At 38.2% G+C, this 20,745-nt stretch overlaps 2 protein-coding genes and 1 non-coding gene across 4 annotated transcripts; 2 read left to right on the top strand and 1 right to left on the bottom strand.

Moving 5' to 3' along the window:
- Positions 1 to 3,539: 3,539 nt before the first annotated feature.
- On the top strand, positions 3,540 to 9,574 carry LOC110946378 (tumor protein D54-like). Of its 2 annotated transcripts, none has more exons than XM_022187921.2 (9): positions 3,540 to 3,672; positions 4,357 to 4,472; positions 4,569 to 4,717; positions 4,929 to 4,976; positions 5,390 to 5,491; positions 7,234 to 7,260; positions 8,934 to 8,960; positions 9,045 to 9,093; positions 9,186 to 9,574. In XM_022187921.2, exons 1-9 carry the CDS (start codon positions 3,579 to 3,581, stop codon positions 9,261 to 9,263), a joined length of 690 nt encoding a protein of 229 aa, XP_022043613.2. In that variant the 5' UTR covers positions 3,540 to 3,578; the 3' UTR covers positions 9,264 to 9,574. The 2 variants fall into 2 exon arrangements, with proteins under 2 accessions (XP_022043613.2, XP_022043620.2); XM_022187928.2 differs by having other exon boundaries at positions 7,176 to 7,260.
- Positions 9,575 to 10,306: 732 nt separating this feature from the next.
- Positions 10,307 to 10,378, bottom strand: trnae-cuc (transfer RNA glutamic acid (anticodon CUC)). Its single transcript has one exon. It is a non-coding gene; the product is annotated as a tRNA-Glu (tRNA).
- A 1,802-nt stretch (positions 10,379 to 12,180) lies between these two features.
- Positions 12,181 to 14,413, top strand: ppdpfa (pancreatic progenitor cell differentiation and proliferation factor a). The gene is made up of 5 exons (XM_022187939.2): positions 12,181 to 12,347; positions 13,410 to 13,512; positions 13,642 to 13,719; positions 13,816 to 13,909; positions 14,004 to 14,413. Exons 2-5 carry the CDS (start codon positions 13,458 to 13,460, stop codon positions 14,134 to 14,136), a joined length of 360 nt encoding a protein of 119 aa, XP_022043631.1. The 5' UTR covers positions 12,181 to 12,347; positions 13,410 to 13,457; the 3' UTR covers positions 14,137 to 14,413.
- The last annotated feature ends 6,332 nt before the right edge of the window (positions 14,414 to 20,745 follow it).

Genomic DNA, 20,745 nt, shown 5'->3' with positions numbered 1-20,745 from the left:
CTTGGAGTTCACCTTTAATTTCTTTGGAGGTTGCTCTGGGCTCTTTGGATACAATTCCAACGATCCGTCTCTTCAATTTGTCATCAATTTTCCTCTTGCGACCACGTCCAGGGAGGTTGGCTACTGTCCCGTGGGTCTTGAACTTCTGAATAATATGAGCCACTGTTGTCACAGGAACTTCAAGCTGTTTAGAGATGGTCTTATAGCCTTTACCTTTAAGATGTTTGTCTATAATTTTTTTTCGGATGTCCTGGGACAATTCTCTCCTTCGCTTTCTGTTGTCCATGTTCAGTGTGGTACACACCTTTTCACCAAACAGCAGGGCTGACTACTTGTCTCCCTTTAAATAGGCAGACTGACTGATTATGAGTTTGGAAACACCTGTGATGTCAATTAAATGACACACCTGAGTTAATCATGTCACTCTGGTCAAATAGTTTTCAATCTTTTATAGAGGTACCATCATTTTTGTCCAGGCCTGTTTCATTAGTTTGTTTTTTAAATAATTATGTTAATCAACAATTCAAAAGTGATGGCTGTTTTTGATTATTTAATTTTCAATAAATTTTTATTTATTGTTACTTTTGTGAGTTTCAAGTGATTTCAGTGAGAATTGTGGGTTTTTCCTTCTTTAACTGAGGGGTACCAACAATTTTGTCCACGTGTGTATGTGTGCAAACAACTCAAGATTTTAAAGCAGCCCGGTGACAAAATATATCAGATTGCACTCTTGTTCCTTTTCAGTCTTGTACATTACTTCAGAAAGTTTGCATTTGTGCACTGAAACATTTGCTGAAGTAAATTTTAGCATCAAATATGTTTAGTACCGAATGTAGTCATTATCCAGAGTGGCACATTTCAAAATAATACGTATTGTGTCATTCTAATATAATTACTTTCATGCTGGTCCAAGTAGAGGTCATTTTAACTATTTTATATACTGCTCGTTGCCATAAACAATATTAAAATGTAATAATTTACTTGTTAATTATGTTTTGTGTTGATAGTAATGAAAGCTGTCATATTAACAAAGTAAAGTAAAAATTAGGTCTGCCACAGAGGAATAGTAGGTATCATGTAAATACAAATATTCCAGGTAGATATTTGTGAATAACACGCATTGGTCAAAAGTGGCTTTTTTTCTAATTATAAATATTTAACAACTTTAAGACACAGATTAATTTACAACAAGATTCAATACTTTTATCATAGAGTGTAACTGATAAGATTACAGAAACCGTTTCTACTTTTAAATCCTCAACTCAGACAATGTCTTGGTTTGTTAGTGCTTTGTTGTTTATCTAAATGTCACATGACTGACTAGAGAGTTTGATTAAGAAAAAAACTCAAATCTACCAACTTCTTGCTCACATGTTTGATCCAGAGATGTAGCCGTCTGTGGTGTGAAGACATGTTTCTCCAGCAGATGGAGACAAGTCATTCATTTCACCAACTCACCTGTTATGCAACTTTCACATGAAAATGTACACTCAATTAAGAATTTGTTTGATTTGTAACTTTCTTTCTATATTAGACTTGTACAGTTAAAAGCAGAGATTGTACAATCATCATCACAGACACTTTACACTGTTTATAGTGGCTTTACAGTGATAAAATAATATTTTTTTTGTGACTCACTCTTATCATTTGCATATTCATTGCCCTCTACATAGAAGTACATTTAAACTCATCTACAGTATATTACGCTTTTTTATGTAACCTTCAGTTTAAAAAATCTGGCACAGTTAATAACGTTATGCTTTTTTTTTACTTGTTAGCAAAGCTCATTAGATAATTACCATTTAAATGACATGAGAGAAGTACACAAAAAAGACTTGAAAATTGGTCTTGTTCTGTTTCAGACTCCCACCTAACTGAGACATCACACTGTGTCCATCAAGTTTTCAGTTTCTGTCTTTTGCTGAAGGTTCTGGGTCAGTCTCGCATTGTTCAGCAGTTTTATCCATTTACTTTCATGTGTGGTTTCATCCTTACAATGCTTCTTGTTCTGTCCCTATTAAATAAACGTATAAATAAATAAATGAATAAACTGTCTTCAAGAATCTGTGAAAGAGCTTCGACTAAATCCACAGCTAAACCTAAATTATACATACTTTCACTAATAAAATATGGACAAACAGATTCTATACTAACATACAAAAACAGATCAGTTTGTGTACTGTCTAAACTTTCTTCTCAATAAGATAAAATCTAAGAATTGTTAGGAAATCAGTGTAAACATTTTCTAGTTGATCTAAACAAAATATCAAGGCAGCATGCAAATGGTCTTCTTTTTGACTTAGAGAAAAAGTTAAACACTTTCATTGTTGTGATTAGAAATTGGTTAAATTTAGCCCCCCAAAATATTTAATAGAATACATTTGATATAATACCTTTTTGGACTGCATAGTGGCTCTGTGTTTAGTACTTTTGCCTTGCAACTAGAAGATCCTGGCCTTCCTGGGATCTTTCTATACGGAGTTTGCATGTGTGGGTTTTCTCCGGATACTCCGGCTTCCTCCCACAGTCCAAAAACATGCTGAGGTTAATTGGTGTTTCTAAATTGTCCGAGAATGTGAGAGTGATTGTTTGTCTCTATATGTAGCCCTGTGATAGACTGGTGACCAGTCCAGAGTCACCCTAAGTCAGCTGGGATAGCCTCCAGCCCCCCATGATCCTAATGAGGATTAAGCCATCTATTGATAATGGATGGATGATACATTTTTGAGTCCTTAATTTACTTTTTTTTCAAGTAACAGCAAATAGCTGGTTTTTTTCTGATTTAACCACAGCAAAAAAGCAAAACAAACAAAAATATGACAATATTTACAGTTTTGTACATTTTTTTGTTTGCTTTTTTAAAGGCTTAATATGTAAATAATACCTTTTCAGTGATTTCTTTAGATATTAAAAGTACAATTTTAATTTAAAAAATGTACAATAAAAATTGTACTACTGTGGATATACAATACTGTTTCATTTAATTTTTAGAATAAGAACTTTTTTTTCCATAAAGGCATCCTCTTTACAGTACATTATGTTTTATTTATACCACCAGCTATCAACAGATATCATTTTATAGCCTTGCCAATGTTGAATAGTTTCAATACTATCTGAAGAAAATGGGAACTCTGTGACATAAAAATAACAGCAAATAGTTCAAAACACTCTTCTTTTCTTACTACTATATATACAGTTTGATACAGTATCGACAAAATTAGCAAAATTAGCAATTAAGTGAACATGTAAAGTATATAAACCAAACAGGCTGTAAGTAATGCATGTGCTATTTAAATAACAACATAAAGATGGATAAATGTAAAGATGAGAAACAGAATACATTTATCTTTAGCAGATGATGGCTCCTGTCCACCATCATCTGCATTATGAGTCCAGCACCTCTCTGCTTTTTACAGTCCATTTGTATGGGAACCAAGTCTCCACATTAAAGCCCTGCTGAAGACACAGTAGTTGTTGGATGTACCTGCAGTAGTGTGGGGCGGGTGTGCCCTGTGCTGGCGCTCGGCTCCGCCCCTGGTGGTGATCACAGTGACTGTAGGTGAACCACTAATAACTCAATGATTCTGCTGCCAGACAGACTGGATGGAGACTGTTGGCAGAGACTAGACATAAAGCACTCCCAGGAGAAAGTGGCAGCAATGAGCCGACACGGTAAGACCAGCTCACACTGCCTCTAGAGTAACCTGCTGAATATGTAGTTTTGTTTCAGTGGACAGCTGCCGTGTTTGTGGTGGGTTTATTAAAGTTAGCCACATTAGCATCCTGTGCAACAGGTAATGCTAGCTGTTAGCTGGTTAGCCGGGGAGAGAGTTCAGCACCGAGGAGAGCTCCGATGTGTTTACTCAGATAAAAACACAATAAACCCACAACACTCACACTTATCATTAATTTAACTACTGCAGGGTTTAAGTTATTCAACCTTTCAACAATTTATGTCTTTAAAAAGTGTGTAACAGTTACATATGTTAGCTACGCACTCAATTTATCTGTTTGTGGGAGGTTATGGTCAAGCTTCATGTCTAAGAATATATTTGTTAGCTATATTTATTTTCATTGTAATGTAAGACTTTACTGGCTCTGCATTTATGTTGTTGAGTGTGTGTTTGGTGCTCTTTAACGTGTGTTTTATGGCTCAAATGCTGTGTTGTGTGACATTGGTTTGTAATATGTACGTGTCCTTGTTCATATAGATGATCATTTTGCATACTTTACTTCTATCTGTCTGTGATGATTACTTTCTGTTTACTTTTTCTCTGAATTCTACAAATCTATCTAACTATCTATCTGGCATTTTATTTTAGTCTATGTAATATTTTTGCTTTGCTTTGTTTTAAGGTTACAGTGGGGCTTCTTCATCCGTTCATTTCTCTTCAAGGATAATAGACAATGGATGCTCACCCGCAGATCTAACACAGGAGGATGTAGATAATCTGCGTTTTGAACTTGCAAAGGTACCGCAGCTCTTTTGGTCAGTTCAGTGTGTACTGTAATTTCAGCTGCTTGTTGTTGTCTCTACTGAATTATTTGGTTTCCTTTCCTTTGCGTAGGTCGACGATGAAATCCACACCTTGAGGCAGGTGCTTTTGACTAAAGAAAACTATGCAGCAGACATCAGGAGGCAGCTGGGCATTAGTCCTCTCAGCAACATCAAACAGAACCTGTCCAAAGGCTGGCATGAAGTCCAGACCTCAGCACCGTAAGTGTATTGGGAGAATCACAAACATGTGACAGTGATACAAATGCTTTAAAACTCTGGTTTAAGACACCGGGCCACTGTACTGGCAGTGCATTTACCACGCATTGTCTTAGTTTGACGTGGTTACATAAAAGCACGCTAATGACCGTCATGGCCATCCTCTTAAGTCAGCGTAATAATCTGTCGACCTGTGCACGCTCTGTCCTTTCAGATATCTCTCAGCCTCCGCCACCCTGGATGACATCAGCCACTCCAACGTGTGAGTGCTGCTCATTATACTCTGAAAAAAACATTTGTACGACATTTTACGGCACGAGGATTCCCCCCCGTTTTGTCCTGGGCTCACATGTTAAAGGGGGATCTCTTCTCAGGAACAAGTAAAGAGATTTTCCAGGTCAAATTGGATCGGTGCCCTGTTAATAGCCTTACAGCCGGACTTAGCACCAGGAGCATTAGTATTAACCAGCAGCAGCAGGACTAGACTGAAGTGAAACAGAGTGAGCAAGAGATCTCCTGCAGCCAGATGGACTGCAGCCATTGACGTACTTGAGCTTCTTGTTAGCGACGTCTCAGTTAATATCTCTGTGCCTCACCTGTTATGTAACAGATGACAATACTGTAACCTTTTCTCAGATTCTGATTATTCTGTCTATTACTTATTTCTGCCTTTAGATACGTGAGGACACGGGACAGTCTCTCTCATGCAGGCCATGTGACATCTGCTGCCCTGTCCTCTATGGGGGTGGCCATCACCAGGAGACTGGCAGAGATGAGGTACACAAGAAGTAGCTCACAACAAACAAAGAGAATCTGACCATTTTCTAATGTTATTTGTTTACAAATGGCCCACTGATGAATCTAAAACGATCAGAAGAAATTAGCTCAGGATTCTAGTTGTAATTCTCTGTAATTCAACTGTAGCTTAGCCACTAATCCCCAGAGTCTGCTTATGTCGAGTGAAGGAAGAATGAGAGTTAATAACGCACAAGCCACCATGAAAGTGTTGGAAAAGCTGTCTTTGGCTTATTTAGCCAGACAGATGGACAGACAGGAGGCCAGCAGGGAGGCACGACGAGCAGACAGCATGTCAGGGTGGTTTGAAACGCAAACTGTGCTTACAGGTTAGATTACACTATGAGAAGAAGTCTACATCTGAAACTAAGATAGACAATAATTACTGGGAGATAAAGTTTTTTCATGAGCCAGAATAGAAGTTATGTTTTAGATAATTACACATCACATTTATTTGCATGTAAATACTTCATAATGAGTGTCACCTCTCTCTACTTGGATCCTCTTTATCTCTATATCTGAGATTTAGGACTCTGAAACTGAAGCAGCCAAATTGAATAAGCTATAATCATATTTATTGCTTACACTCTTGCTTTTGATATTGTAAAAATTAATGATGATGGTAATAATAACTCTGTTTATATATGAGATTTCTAAACAAACATCCAAGGTGCTGTAGAAAGCAGACATTGTAATAGAGAGAGATCTAAACAAACAAAACTCCAAATATATACAAAAAACCCATCATAAAGTAACTTAAGTTAAAAGGACAGAAACCCACAGAGACCACTGTAGTAAAATAAAAAAAAAGAAAATTAAATACCTATATTATTTACAGAGAGGCCTTATAATAATAATAATAAATGTATTTATATAGTGCTGTACATAGAGATAAAAACAATACAAACATCAGAAATCCACAAACATATGCAAACGTATTAAAACAATAAAAAGGGCATAAGTAAAACAAACAATTTCTCTTCATGAAAAAATAAAATTCTCAGTAGTGTTTTAACATAATTAAATAAAATGTAGAATTCATTTGATCCTACATGTTTTATACTGTGTCCTTAACAAATGCTAAAATGTAGATCACTTTAGGTATGAAGCTGGTGAAAGAAAATCCCTTAAAATACCAAAAGCAGCAATGAATGCAACCCACTGACAGGCCATAGTACCAGAATACACATCAGTGAGCTACAGCTTTGCACTTTTCTTTCATTACGATGAACGTTTTAGTTCATGTTGAGTCATTCTTTATACACAGTGCTGGTGGCCTCGATGCTGAAAGTACTGGGAGATGGACTGATGCATTTTTTGTCCTTTTATGTGGTTTGTTTACAATAATGTCTGCCTTTTTATGCTACAAGATGCATCTGTAAGAATCTTTATTAGGAGATTCTCTCCCTCAGATCTGTCTGTTGACTGACAGATTTTGGAAAATGTTGATGGAGTTGTAGGTGGCTCAAACTGCAGTAGTAGTTATTAGGAGGAGTCCTCCAACACCAGCATGAATACAAGCACATTTTAAAGGTTACCTTATGTTCGAAAGCATCTTCTCCTGTGTTTTTGCTTAGCGAGTAAACAACCATAATCCAATCACACTAGTACATCTGGACGTGAGCTGCAGTCGCTGATAAATCTGTTGTTGTTCTTGTGGAAACAGACGCTGGTGTGACGTTGCTCATGTGTCTGTTTTTATCTTCCTGCTGCCAACTCCACAGAGCTCTGCCTCTTCCAAGCCCACCACGGTAAGATCTGCGAGCTCGAAGACTAAACTGAGCTCTGTCTCATGTCTTAAGTGGATGTGTGGGTGACCTGAGCAGAAATAAGAACTAAAATATGGAGACTTTAGCCCTGTTAGATGATCAGACAGTTGATATGAATGTACTATCTGATGAAATAAAACTGAATCAGTTATTTGACAGAAAATTACTGTCAACAATTTTTTAAATTGTCAGAAAATTGCAATGGGTATTTTCACTCCTTTTTCTCATATTTTTCACTAAATGATAAATAGCTTCTTTTAAAGAATGAGTAAGAAACTGATAACCTCTTTATTTTATTATTATTATTTGAGAATCTTTAAAAAATACTTTTGTAAATGAAAAATTTTCACTCAAATTTTAAGAAATTTACAAAGAGAAATGTCTAAAAACTTTTTTTTATCTTGCTATATTGGATTATTGAGTATAGATTGTTAGGAAACTATGCAATATATTCATTTAAATCCAGATTTATGACAGAATAGGTTATGCAAATAGAGGAGTTTGAACAGTTTCTGAAGATAAATAGATAGATAGATAGATAGATAGATAGATAGATAGATAGATAGATAGATAGATAGATAGATAGATAGATAGATAGATAGATAGATAGATAGATGCATCCGAGATAATTCAGAAAATGTTGCCATATTTCATCAAACTTAAAAGGTTTGTCTCTCTAAACCAGGGGTGGGCAAACTTTTTGGCTCAGGGGTCACACTGACTTTTGAAATTCGACAGACGGGCCAGACCAGCATCAGATGGTTGGAGTTTGTGCAAACTAATATGAATTACATGTTAAAGACAATACTGACAAAGTAAAGAATACTCACATTCAGTTTCAGCAGGAACAGTGTTGTTGGTCACCCTTTTCAGCCAGTGCATCAGAGTCTGGTGTCAATTTGGTTGTGGCAATTCTCAGGATGGATCTGAGATGTTCATCAGTTAACTGGGATCTGTGGTGTGCTTTGTTGATGTTCATCACGCTAAACGTCTGCTCACACACGTAGGTAGATCCAAACAACGCCAATACAGTGGCATCCCACGTGGGGGGTGAGTTCTTGCTGTCACAGACAGCCAATCATAGGGAGGTTGTGGCGAGCACTGGTATCCGCCCACAAAGGGTCAAAAGTTTTCTCCCTGCACGTGTAGATCAGAGCTCCACGCACGCAGGAGGACAGTTTTGTGAGACACTGGGCGCATGGAGCTAGGTCTGCACACACGTAGCAATGTCTCCGTGCGCGTAGGAGGCTCCTCGCGTGCGGAGACGCGTAGCAATGTCTCCGCACGCGTTGTGTACTGCAGGGGAAGGCCAAATGATTGTGGTCTTTACTGTAATTTTGTCAATTCTAATATTGACAAAATTATTTCGTGGGCCGGATTGAAGAGCCCAACGGGCCGTATGTGGCCCGGGGGCCGTAGTTTGTCCATGCCTGCTCTAAATGAAGGCTTCAGTGGGAATCAGACATTTTAATTTTCTGATTGTTTTTTTGGCATTTCTGAGCACCGATAGTAAAAAGCCCTCACCAAAGAGATATTGTGCAAATCAAAATGATCTTTTAGGCTTTTTCTGAATCTATGTATTTATTATTTTAAGGATTGTTTTTCCATTTTAATACTCAAACTGCTTCCTTCTGTCTCCTCTCCTACACCTTCAGCCACACCATCAGTGTCCCGACTATGAGGTAAAACACCACAGGTTGTTTGTCTGTTTAAACTACACATCTCTCTATACTTGTGTTGTAATTGCTCTTCATGTCTCTCCTCAGACATTCCAATACATTCAAATCTTTTGAGGAAATGGCTGGCAATGTGAAGGTGAGTTTATCAAAAAAGCAGGCACATGAATGCAGCATTTCACACAGTTGAATTACAGTACTGATGTCTTGTTTTTGGTCTGAATCATGCAGGATAAGATGACTGGCAGTCTGACAAATAACGGAGACACCGCTGGGTTTGAAAGAAGATCTGCACGGCACACCACATGAGATGAACCTGTGTGACATCCCACAGAGAATTATTTTCATATCTCCCGTGTCTGTGTGAACACCGTATGTCCACTGTTATTTCTGACTGCTAATTAATACAGAGTGACAAATAGAATGTATTATGTTTGTAATGTAAACTTATTTTGACAGTCCATGTAAAGATACTATTTTAATTTGTAATTCTCAGTATGTTTCATAAATGTAATTTATTTTTAAGTGTGAGAGCAGGAAATTTATCTTCTGAAGTCAGCAGTATTACCTAAAGTATTTTTGTAAGTTACAAATTTTCAAGTAAAATCAATACAATGGTGTCCCGACTTTTGTCATTAATGTTCGTATTCGATTTTCTACTTAGAAAATGTTATTATTTCATATGGCCTTTAGGTGGTGCTAAAGCCCACACAGTTTACAGTTTTATTTATATGGACATTAGAGTCAAGTGTCAGTACCGCTATAATTAATCTACTTTTATTGTAATCAAAAGCTGAAAAATCCACAGGGAAAAATGCACTGAGATGTCCCAGACTAATGAATAATGAGGTGGGAGTTTACGAGAAAATTTAGGAATTAATGATATTTCTGGTATCTGAATGTCAAGTCAGTCATTTGTAAGCCACATCTAAAACAGAAGCTTATTGAAGTGTAGAGGAATAATGTTATAATAACGTTAAATTTATCTAAATATTAAGGTTTAGACCCTGCACTATCATTGACTAATTTAAACATCATTGTTGAGAACATACAATATTATTTATTATCCAAATTTATCTGACTTACTTAAATATTAAAGTTAAGATCTTACAATATTATGCATCATACCAAAGCTCCTGACTAATGCAAAAAAAGGGTCAGACTCTAAAATTATACATGTAAAACCCAGCTAGTGTAAGGATTCCTCAGAGCGATGGTACTGTTATTGACAGGTAGAGAACTTAGGTAGAGCTGTTATTAAAACTAGATAAGTTAAACAAAAACATCAAAAGTAGAGAACCTAAGACAGTAATCTAGAACTAAAAGGGTCCACTGACGCCAGAAAAACGTAGTTCCCTGACCGGGAATCGAACCCGGGCCGCGGCGGTGAGAGCGCCGAATCCTAACCACTAGACCACCAGGGAGACACGCCAGTCGCTGCGTTTGACAGGTTTTTGATAGTACTATAGTCATCTTTTGAAATGTTTAGTAAGCTTCAACGTCACATTTTATTGTTAGAATCATTAGCTAACAATGCTTCCTTTCGAGGTCATAAGCTGCTCCTTTATTTCCACAGTCGGAAACAGAATTGTGAAACGGGCACCTTATTATTCACGCACACGTTCACGCACACTATTATTATTCACGCGTTAGTCTCTAAGTATTTAGAAGCGTTTCTTCTTTTAAAACAACGCCAGCCACCAGTTTTATTCATGTTTTCTGAAGGGTTTTACAATGATTTGATAATATATCATTCATAATCTGATTTATATCACACTTTATTCCTGAAAACAGCACATCTCAAACAACAGTGAAATTTACCAGTGCAAATATCAATGCTACCATAATACAATATTTTATTTAGCTAAATATGAATTTACTTGATTAAGTCAAATAATAAATCTGAGCATCCATAACAATATATATCTTGCAAATTTACCTGAAATTTTTCAATATTAAAGATTATAGAACGCCTTATTCCTAAATACGTGTCGAAATTTTATTTATTTTTTCTCGCTGTTGACAGTATTTTATAGTGATTAAGGAGAGTCCATAAAATCCTCCAGTAAAAATCTTTAATTCTAAAATGATGTCAAAATGAAACAATAATTCTGAAGTATTCAAAAAAAGACACATTATTTTCAGATTTTAACATATATTTTCTTACAACTTGTCAATAATTCACTTGAGAAGTTTCCTGGGAAATATTACATCTTCTACAGTTTTTTTTTGTTGTTGAGAGAATGTTTTCAGAAGACCTTACTCCATGTGAGCCTTTGGGTGGTGCTAGAGGCTTCACATTTTACATATCAGTTTATGGACACCAGTTCCAAGTATGACTTCACTGAATCCACGTTTACTGAAATCAAAAGCTGAAATCCACAGGAGAAAATTTACTGGGATGTCCCAGTTATGTTTAGTACAAAAACATCAGCAATAAATTATATTTCTGATTTTACATTTTAACATAAATTCAGAATTATTTATACGGCACATTTAAAACAACAGACAATAGCTCAAAGTTTATGAAGAGAAAAGAAATTAATATTACAAATTATTTTAATAATAAAAACATTCCTGTTAAAACTCCACAATAATGTAAACATTAAAGTTGGGAACCTGCAGCATTATATGTGACACAAATGTACCTCACTAATTTAAATGCTGAAGTTTATATCAGTTTCTAAAATCTTGCAAAAAAAAGTATTTAATTGCAGGTGACAATTTTTTCTTATAAGCGGAGTGATAAATAGAGATACCCAAAGTCCCCTCAGTAAAAAAATTTTTAAAAAAAATAAGCAGGCTTAGTCCAGTTTTTGTTCTCAGCAGTAACGCAAACTCAGGCTTTATTCAATATAAAATATTAAAAATAAACAATAATATAAAAAGTTGTGAAACAAAACAAAAAGCCTTTATTGTAAATAATCAAGTAAGTTTCATAATGATTTAAAAATACGCTGCTGTGTGTGTGTGTGTGTGTGTGTGTGTGTGTGTGTGTGTGTGTGTGTGTGTGTGTGTGTGTGTGTGTGTGTGTGTGTGTGTGCATGCATTTCATCCCTAAAACCTAAATCTTTCAGGTCAACCAGGCCTGTCTTTGCCCTCAGAGGGTTGGTTAAAGCCTCTCTGTGCACGTTCTGTCAGTGTCCCCTCCTGGAGCTGCATCAGTCTCCGCCCCGTGCAGCAGCAGCAGCAGCACTCGTCCAGCTCAGCCCTATAAAAAGCCTCTCATGCTGCTGTCTGGATCAGTGACAGCAGCAGCAGTGACCGAGAGGGGTCTGCACAAGAGAGTTCGTCCACAAATGGGCCATCGTAACAACTAGCACCTCTTCTACCTCCAGCCATCCGCACCTTCCAGCCGCATCTGGTGCCAGCAACACCATCCTGCTCCTACAGGTAGGTCAGCATTATAATGTGTTTTATAACATGAAAAGCTCTTCATTTGCGTGTTTGACTATATAGGAAAGATTCACTGACATTTCAACAATCCAGTAACTGGTGTCTTTCTGGTTAGTTTTCCCTCACATTTGTCTCGCTTCATTACAAAATACAAATGCAATTTTGGCAAAAGTGCAAACAATTTATTGAATATTTAACTAAATTACTCTCTGTACAACCACATGTACACTCATGCACATATACATTTCTTGCAGTACATGCAGCTAATGTTAAATAATGTTAAATAACGAGTAAAATTCCCCTCTGGCTGCTGTATAGGTGGTGTGATTGTGCGTCAGCTGCTGTGTTTATCTGGGCTATGAGGTGCAGACGTGTATTTGCCTGCAGCGTGAAATCTCCAAAGCCATCTGTTGCTCACCTGGTGTTAAGCTTTACAGCCTTCAGCTGGTTCTGCAGGCTGTTAACATGCCCCGAGTTCAAGACACTCTAATATGCTTCTTTTTTTGATCAATAATAGCTTCTAAATGTGCAATACATTGTTTGCTTTACATTCAGCAAAGCTTCAGTTTATTTGGTTTTGTGGTTTTGATAGTGTCCTGCAGTGGCCCGGCTGAACACAGCAGCAGCTTGGAAGTTTTAGAAATACAAGCATTCTCTATGAGTGGTCGATCATGCAGTCAGCTGGTGCACAGTCCTCTCTGAGCTCAGCTGGACATGAGGACCTGCTCTCACACATTCTGGTTATTCGAGTTATGAGAAACCAGACTCTCGGAAGCAGCTGCTTCTGCTTGTATCACTCTGCAGTGCAGGACTGTGGACTGGACTCCAGTACAGATCACATGAATGAAGGCAGCACAGCTTCTCTGAAACGGCTGCTGAGTGTCTCACTATTCTGTGAATGCTGTGGTTGCTGACATGCTTCTGTCTCTGTAAGATCAGGTTCTATGTTTGGCTGCAGCACTGTGCTACTCGAATGCAGTGATGACAGCAGTACAGCTTTGGGTGGAGAAAATAGAATCTGCACTGTTCTAACATTTTAATGTCTGTGCTCTCCTTTAGGTTACCATTTTATATCTTTGAGCGGTTTCACACCTAAGGTCGGAGAAAATGGCAGCAATTCCATCAAGTGGCTCCCTCATCGCCACCCATGATTACTATAGAAGTGAGTCACACTTGCTCTACGCATTTATATTGTACTCATTTCAGAGAAAGGAAATTCAGAAAACATTTTTTAGAAGCTTGTTTTTGTCTTTGATCAACTGAAGTAAATGTCGAAATGTTTTTCCTGCAGGACGCCTGGGGTCCTCCTCCAGCAGCAGCTCTTGTGGCAGCGTTGAATACTCAGGAGAGGTCATTCCACACCATCCAGGTATGGAGAAGAACCTGCTATCATTTTTTTTAAAAATCGAATAAAGTGGCATTTTTCTGCAGCAAAACAACTAAGGTTCCATTGTCTTCCTTGTAGGACTTCCGAGGCAGGACTCTGGTCACTGGTGGACTTCATTTTTCTTTGCAAAACAGAACCAGCCCGGCATGCAGAATGGTTCTGAAAATCAAAAGTGAGTGCTACACATGTAACCGCAGTGGAGTGAACTGAAAGCCTGTGACTGTTTTGGTTGTGGAGACTTAAAGTGTGACTTCTTGCTGTTGCAGGAACAGAACCTACACAGTGGCCGACGGTCAGGTGACCTGCATCGCCAGGGAGATGGTTTTGAAAAGACAAGCCAGTGAAAGCAGTGAAAACGGGAAGTTCGAACCAGCAACCCCTCCACCAACGGCCTCCTAGACCCATGTCTCCCTGCCCCTACCTCACCCATTTCCCACCCCGCTCACCCTCAGCTTGCCATCCATGACATAGTCCGACACCGGAGATGGACACGATGGTTTTGATGAGGGCGTTTTTGCACCTTTAGTCAGTAGAGCTGGCTTTTTTTGGTTTTGCTTGTGTATATTATCTTTGTATTATGACCAAAGGTTTAAAAGGAAAAAAGCTCAAGTATGTACAAAGTTTTTCATGTTCTTACAACACTGTTATATTAACAATAAAATGCTTCCACTCAGCACCCGTGTGTCACGTTTGATTGCTTCCATGAAGCTTTGCAGGCCAGCTGCCAAAACAAACACGAATGTTATTTAGGAAAACAATGTGACCTGACCTGTTCAGTGTTTTTAGTAATCGTCAAACTCACCGCTGTTCATGGGATGCAGCTGTTTTATAACTGTGTTGGGGAAACACATGCAGCCTACTTAATAGACCTAATCTTGTTTAACATTGATATGATTAGAAGTGATTCATGCAGGCCTTTATCGGGCTTATGTAAGCGATTACCTTTGCTTGGATGTGGGTCACCAGCTTCTGGAAACGACACGATGAGAGAGAGTAAAGGTTATGAAGAATAATAATACATAAAATAAAATGACTTATGTGTGAGATTTGGTCACTTATCTGCTGTTGCTACCATAATAACCGGTCAACATGACTGTAAAGCCTCCACCTGCTGCTGTCCTAAATCTGCCACTGGAATTGTTTTAAGCAGCATTTTTAAAATTCCACGTCACGTCGTAAAAGATTCTGTCTGGTCATGTTGCAAAAGCTGTCAGGAAAAAAGCTTTTCATGCTCTCCTGAGATCCTTTTGCTCTGTTAAATGCAATGTGTCACAGTTTGTTGAATAACTGTTGTGTTTTTAATGTCAGGAGAGTTACGTATGCATATAATTAAATAAATACAAAAAGAATAACATATCATGTCAATTAACCATAACAAAAAAATCATCCAAAAACAGCAGTTAAACATACTAAGATGCATTCACAGTAAGAGAAAATGTTCACTGAGCTGAATGAAGATCTAACATCTAGACCAGAAGGCATCCTGAGGGAAGATCTTTTATTCTCAAAGTAACTTTTGAAGCTCCTGGCAATACCTTTGTAAGACCTTATTAGAAAAAAATCCATCACAATTTCCATAATATGCTTCTAGTGAAGTTCTCCTCTGTGCTGTGATGACACGCTTTACTAGTAACTGTTATTAGGATCAGTAAGTGCTCTGGTTCTCTGAAATGACTTTTCCATGAAAAAACGGGGAACATTTTGCAATGTGGACACTGACTGACAACTAAGAATAGACTGAACAAAGTCCGGCTACAGTCTATTCACGCTGTAAGGTAATCTTTCTGTCCAAACACTGAAGTCAGGCTTTTTCAGTGCTGAGCATTTAGAGCTGCATACTGGGACAAACGTTTTGGCATCGGAGGAACCAAAGACATGATTCATGTAGTCAGACTTCCAAGTGACTCTGCTCATTTTAAAAAAAGGCCTGATCCGTCCTGGATGCCCTCTAAAGCCGCCATGTTCTTGGCAGTGTATCAGGGAGGCACTTGGGTCTAAAACTGTCCTGTGATCCCGGCCAAGTACAAACACACTTGTGTGGCTTCGCTGGCACGAGAATCTCCAACCATGAAGATCTCTTTTTTTATTGCTCCAGAGGGCAGCCTGGTTTTCTCTGTGCAAAGTTCAACACTCGCTACAGCTAAACATCACAGATGAGCTCAAAAAAAGGAAATAACAAACTGTTCCTGAAACCTGCAGAAAGACACAGGTTTTGTAACAATGAGTTACAGGGATGTTTTTCAAGAGAGGTTACAAAAGTGGCAGGACACAGATTATTATTTAAGAAATTGAAGTATTTAGGTCAAGTATTGTTAATCGGAATTCATATTCTGTCTGCTTGAACTGGATGTTTAATGGTCGGATAATTTGTGAAACTCCATCCCCTACACCCTTTGATGCTGGATAAGGATCATCCGTACCCCCAGCATCGGTAATTCTCCCTCAGATTCAGTTGTTCATTCTCTGGACAACTGCCTCCATCATGTTTTGTGTTTACAACAAGGAGCAAAACTGTTAATTTCTTAAAGCAGCGATTTTCTAAGAATGTTCTTTACCAAAGTGGCAACACAACAGTGGCCAAACCCAGAGGCTGAAGGTGGTTCCAAAAGTGAGCCAATCTTCACAGACCCCCATGTTAAAATGTCCACCCTTACTGCTAACACATACATGTTTACAGTTTGCCTCAAAAAACAATTTTGGTCTCAATAGCTAATTTCCCCATTCATGACAAGTGTGGGGGTGAGTTTTTTATTTTTATTTTTTATAAAGAACTCACCTGATTCAACTGTATAAAGACTAAGGCAGGTGACATGACAGTTTTTTGTCCAGAGATGTTTGCACAGCCGCCTGAGCTCCACTCACGCTCCACGTCTTTGCTGATTTTTAGATTAGCCGGGATTTAGGAGGACTCAGGCACCGCCAAGATGGGGATGAACAGGAGCCACCAGACTGAGTTTTAAAATCAGTCTTCAGAAAACCTTTAATTGACGCCATCAAGGGCTTCATATGCAGTCTATCACTTTATTTCTGTCCCCATTAATAATTCTGTCCAGACCACAAGACACCAAGATTTTCTGACTTGATAGTTATTTGACCAATGAAGAACAGACGTCTTGTCTTTTTAATGGGTCATTTTCACATATAAATGTACAGGTTGGGGTATTCCTCAAACAGGATATCAAGGACCATTGTTTTTCTTTTGTTGTTGTTTCTTTACCACATCTACCCCCAGTAATTGTGTTGTCCTGTCTGGGACTTGTAATGCTGCTGTCTTGGCCGGGTCTTCATTGGAAATTAAGTTGCTTGCATCACTGGGAATACAAATAAAGTATAATTACTAAATAAAGTTAGACTTCTTAGCGCCAGTGAAGATCCATGAAGGCGTCTTCTTCCCAAGAACACCAGCATCATTAGTTCTTTCAGCAAGCTCCCCAAAACGACAAGTTTACCTAAAAATCCAGGAAGTCAGAGGACATCAAGATGACAAAAGAAACTGAAGGTTTCTGCAGGGAGGAGGTCTGGGTGGATAGATGGGTCAAACAGTCATCAGACGCTCCCCTGATGTTAAAACGATCTTTCCAAACATAACCTTTAGTAGAATGTTTTTATGATACAGAATATGTTATTTAGAAGTGTTTGGTAAATATAGACAAATTACACTATCCCGCTCCCATTACCAGTGTCCAATCAGAAAATGCTTTTACCCTATGTCTTATAAGGAACCCGGTATTCATCAAAACTTTAAGAAATAAAAAGTGAGACAGTTGTTAAATAAAAATAACAAACTTGCTTAAAGCTTAAAGTATTGTACTGTAGTTAAAAGCAGAGCCAGAACTTAAAGTGGAAGTCTGGTTTATTACCTGACATATTTCCCATTAATTAATTAATGTGCTTAAACAGCTGTTTTTTATAGCCTGGAATACACATTTTCAACTTTATCCTTCTGCCACATGAATGGGAATTCCACCAGACTGAAGAGTTTTCAACGGAAGGCTCCTTACCACCTGATGCATCCAACAGTAAAAACTTAAAACAACACTTTGCTGATCAGTGTTCATGATTATTATAACAGGGAGGTTTGTTGAAGGCACATTTATGCTGCAAAAATGGTGAATATGTAGCCTAGCCGAGCTAGACAACCCACGGCAACGAATTTAACTCTCTGCCAGGGTGGGACTAGTTACCCTCCATAAGGCTCGAGGTTGGATGCTCCTAAAACTGACCGGATGAATCACCATGAAGTGTAGAGTCAGAAGGCGGGCGTAACTAAGTGACGACAGAGGCGTGACGATTCTGACAGAAACAACCGGCGCACAATAAACAGTTATCTTTCGACTCGGCTTTGGCCACAGCCCTTGAAGATTTGAAGCTAAAATTCAACTTGAAAGATAAAAAAAGGACGGCACTGAAGTGTTTCACTGAGAAGAAAGACGTATTTGGACTTATGCCGACGGGATATGGCAAATCCTTAATATACCAGTTGGCTCCGCTGGTTGGGAAGCTAATGGGACTTAGCCACAATCCGGCGCTCCAGGAGCCTATTCGTTGCACTGATTGGTTGTATACCTACCCAATTGCTGCAGAGTGATTTGAAAGACAACCTTTTAGCCCGCCTCCCTCCCTGTCAAGCATTCCTAGACCCTTGTGTCTTAAGAGCTGGGTCTAGGCTAGTGACTATGTGCATTTGACAATGACAGAAAATGGAAGATTTCTACTACATTAAGCTCCCTGGTGTCCTTCCACTCTACTATGTTGTAAAAAAAACAACAACACTTAATTAGTCCCTATAAGTTTTAAACTATTGTAATAATGATCATGTGTCATTTATTTGTAAATGTGCTTTGTGTTTATTTGTCTGTTTGTCTGGTATAATTTGGTGTTTTGAAATGTTGGACTTTGCCACTGTTGTTTGTTCATTTGTGTGTGAAAAACACTTCTGGATAAAAGTTTTATGTGGAGAGACTTTTACCTTGAATCATATTTTCTGCAACGCATCATGGGTCAGAGTCTTCCTTTGAACCCTGCAGTAAACTGGCCACGGTCAGTGGAAAATTGTGGTATGGCCACTCGGAGCACTCATGCACGTCAAGTGGCCCAAAGATAAAAGTAGAATCCAGGGCAAAGGCACCTGGCTCATGACTCAAAGCTGCCAAAAAGTCCAACATGTGACTCCCCCCAAATGTTAAAGTCTGGTCTGGATGGATAAAATAAGAGAAAAAGATACGTGCAACACACACTTTCAGACTGATGTTTGTCTTTTCAGGTAAAGGGCTTCAGAATGTTTGCAGGGGCTCGAGTGTCGTCCAGTTTTAGATCCATACTGGAGGGGCAGCATGAGCCAAGAACGTGAACAGTGAACCTCGTGTGAGTCAACGCGTGTCTGAGAGGCTTTCAGCGTCGACACAAGCAGCTGCACAGTGTTAATTTGTACTTTGTTTGAGTTCCTATTTTTACAAATACCCTGAGAAACAGATTTAAAAAGAACCTGTCATGAACGTCTGCATTGGACAGTTTATCGCATGTTGCACAGGTGAAGTTTACAAGTGCTTTGGTTCGTGCCATCCCTCTGTCAAGGTGAAACCTTTAAAGAAAAATATGAGGCTGTAAATCAAGCCTAAGGTGAAAAGGGCTAGTTGGTCATTAATAACAAAACTGTCATGCAGAAATTTGTGCAGAAAATTCATTCTGCTAACTGGGACATGCAGCTGCTGTGGCCTCATTCTGCTAACAACACAGTGAGTGAATACAACCAGCAATATTTCTAATAATAAAATAATATTTGTATTTATTTTACTCAACAGTTATTGCCATTAGTTGCTTAGCTTATTTAATTTGCTGCAACATATAATGCTTCCACACATAAATGGAAGAGTAATAATAATTCACTGATAATACATAACACTTGACAGTTACATAGGATTCTTACATCCTAATGAGTTGATAGTCTAATTGTGTGGATAACACACCTCAACTGTGGCTTGTATTTGAGTATATTTTCATTGTGCTATTACTACAGGACTCTACTAAATTGTTTTAGATATTCTGTCAATGCTTTTATTGATGAGAACTCTATGTAATTTCAGTTTTATGTTAGATTTATATCGTCTTCTCTCCAAAAAAACACGGTGATTCTGCATTTTACTTTCAATATCTTAAAAACATTTGCATAACAATTACTGCTGTTACTCACTGTAACTGATAACTATTTTTTCCCAGTAAAGTGTTATGAAAGCGTGCATTTGGATGGAGGTCATGGCTGGTTTGCGTTTACTCCGTGGGAATGCTGACTCGGGTTGAATGGAAACACAGTGTGCCCACAAGACCATGAGAATTTCGCCAGACCTAGATAAGCCGAGCCAAAATATCCGACACCAACGATCCACTTCCAGCTTGAAATGACAGACAGTTAAAATGTATGAGCTTGGACCGGACTGGACAGATGAGACAAGGCAGCTAATATTAGAAGTCACGTATCAGAACATTTGGACACACATATCTTGTATTTATGTTGTAAGCATAACTGCAATTAAAATTAGTTTTATTGCAAAATAATTTAAAAAAAAAAGTTTTCCAGATTGTGAATTTAAACTGTTAATCACCCATCTCAAGGTGAAACTACAGCAAGGTTCACATTTGTGGCTGTGAGTGAAATTTCTGCACCTTTAGCAGCTCAACAGCCGCTTCTTTTATGAATCACAACAGCAGCAGTGTTCATCAAGCGCCACCATGGGGTCAGTATGGTTCATCACAAAACACTTGCAAAAAAAATGACCTTTTCTTTCACCTTAGCCTCAGCTGTTTTTTTTATGTCATTTAGTGCTAACTAACAAATGCTAACATGCTAATCTGCTAAAAATAACTAGTCTCATCCTTAAGCATAGCATTTCCTCATAGCAATAAAGAAACAGTGAGTCTGTGCATCACATACATGTAATAATATGCAGCTTGTTTATGACTTTTTCAGTCGAAACTAAAAAAAGTCAGCGCTTCCCTTTTCACTTTACATCC

The sequence above is a fragment of the Acanthochromis polyacanthus genome, chromosome 6, assembly GCF_021347895.1.
Source record: "Acanthochromis polyacanthus isolate Apoly-LR-REF ecotype Palm Island chromosome 6, KAUST_Apoly_ChrSc, whole genome shotgun sequence".
Lineage (NCBI taxonomy): Eukaryota > Metazoa > Chordata > Actinopteri > Pomacentridae > Acanthochromis > Acanthochromis polyacanthus.
This window is presented reverse-complemented; position numbering and strand designations above follow the sequence as displayed.

What these genes read in the sequence shown, in the direction of transcription:
- ppdpfa (XM_022187939.2), top strand. Translation starts at nt 13,458, where the DNA reads ATGGCAGCAATTCCATCAAGTGGCTCCCTCATCGCCACCCATGATTAC. An exon ending in CACCCATGATTACTATAGAA is followed by an intron (nt 13,513 to 13,641) that starts GTGAGTCACACT and finishes TTTTTCCTGCAG; the next exon opens with GACGCCTGGGGTCCTCCTCC. An exon ending in GGTCATTCCACACCATCCAG is followed by an intron (nt 13,720 to 13,815) that starts GTATGGAGAAGA and finishes TCTTCCTTGTAG; the next exon opens with GACTTCCGAGGCAGGACTCT.
- LOC110946378 (XM_022187921.2), top strand. Translation starts at nt 3,579, where the DNA reads ATGATTCTGCTGCCAGACAGACTGGATGGAGACTGTTGGCAGAGACTA. An exon ending in GACATCAGCCACTCCAACGT is followed by an intron (nt 4,977 to 5,389) that starts GTGAGTGCTGCT and finishes TTCTGCCTTTAG; the next exon opens with ATACGTGAGGACACGGGACA. An exon ending in AGGAGACTGGCAGAGATGAG is followed by an intron (nt 5,492 to 7,233) that starts GTACACAAGAAG and finishes CCAACTCCACAG; the next exon opens with AGCTCTGCCTCTTCCAAGCC.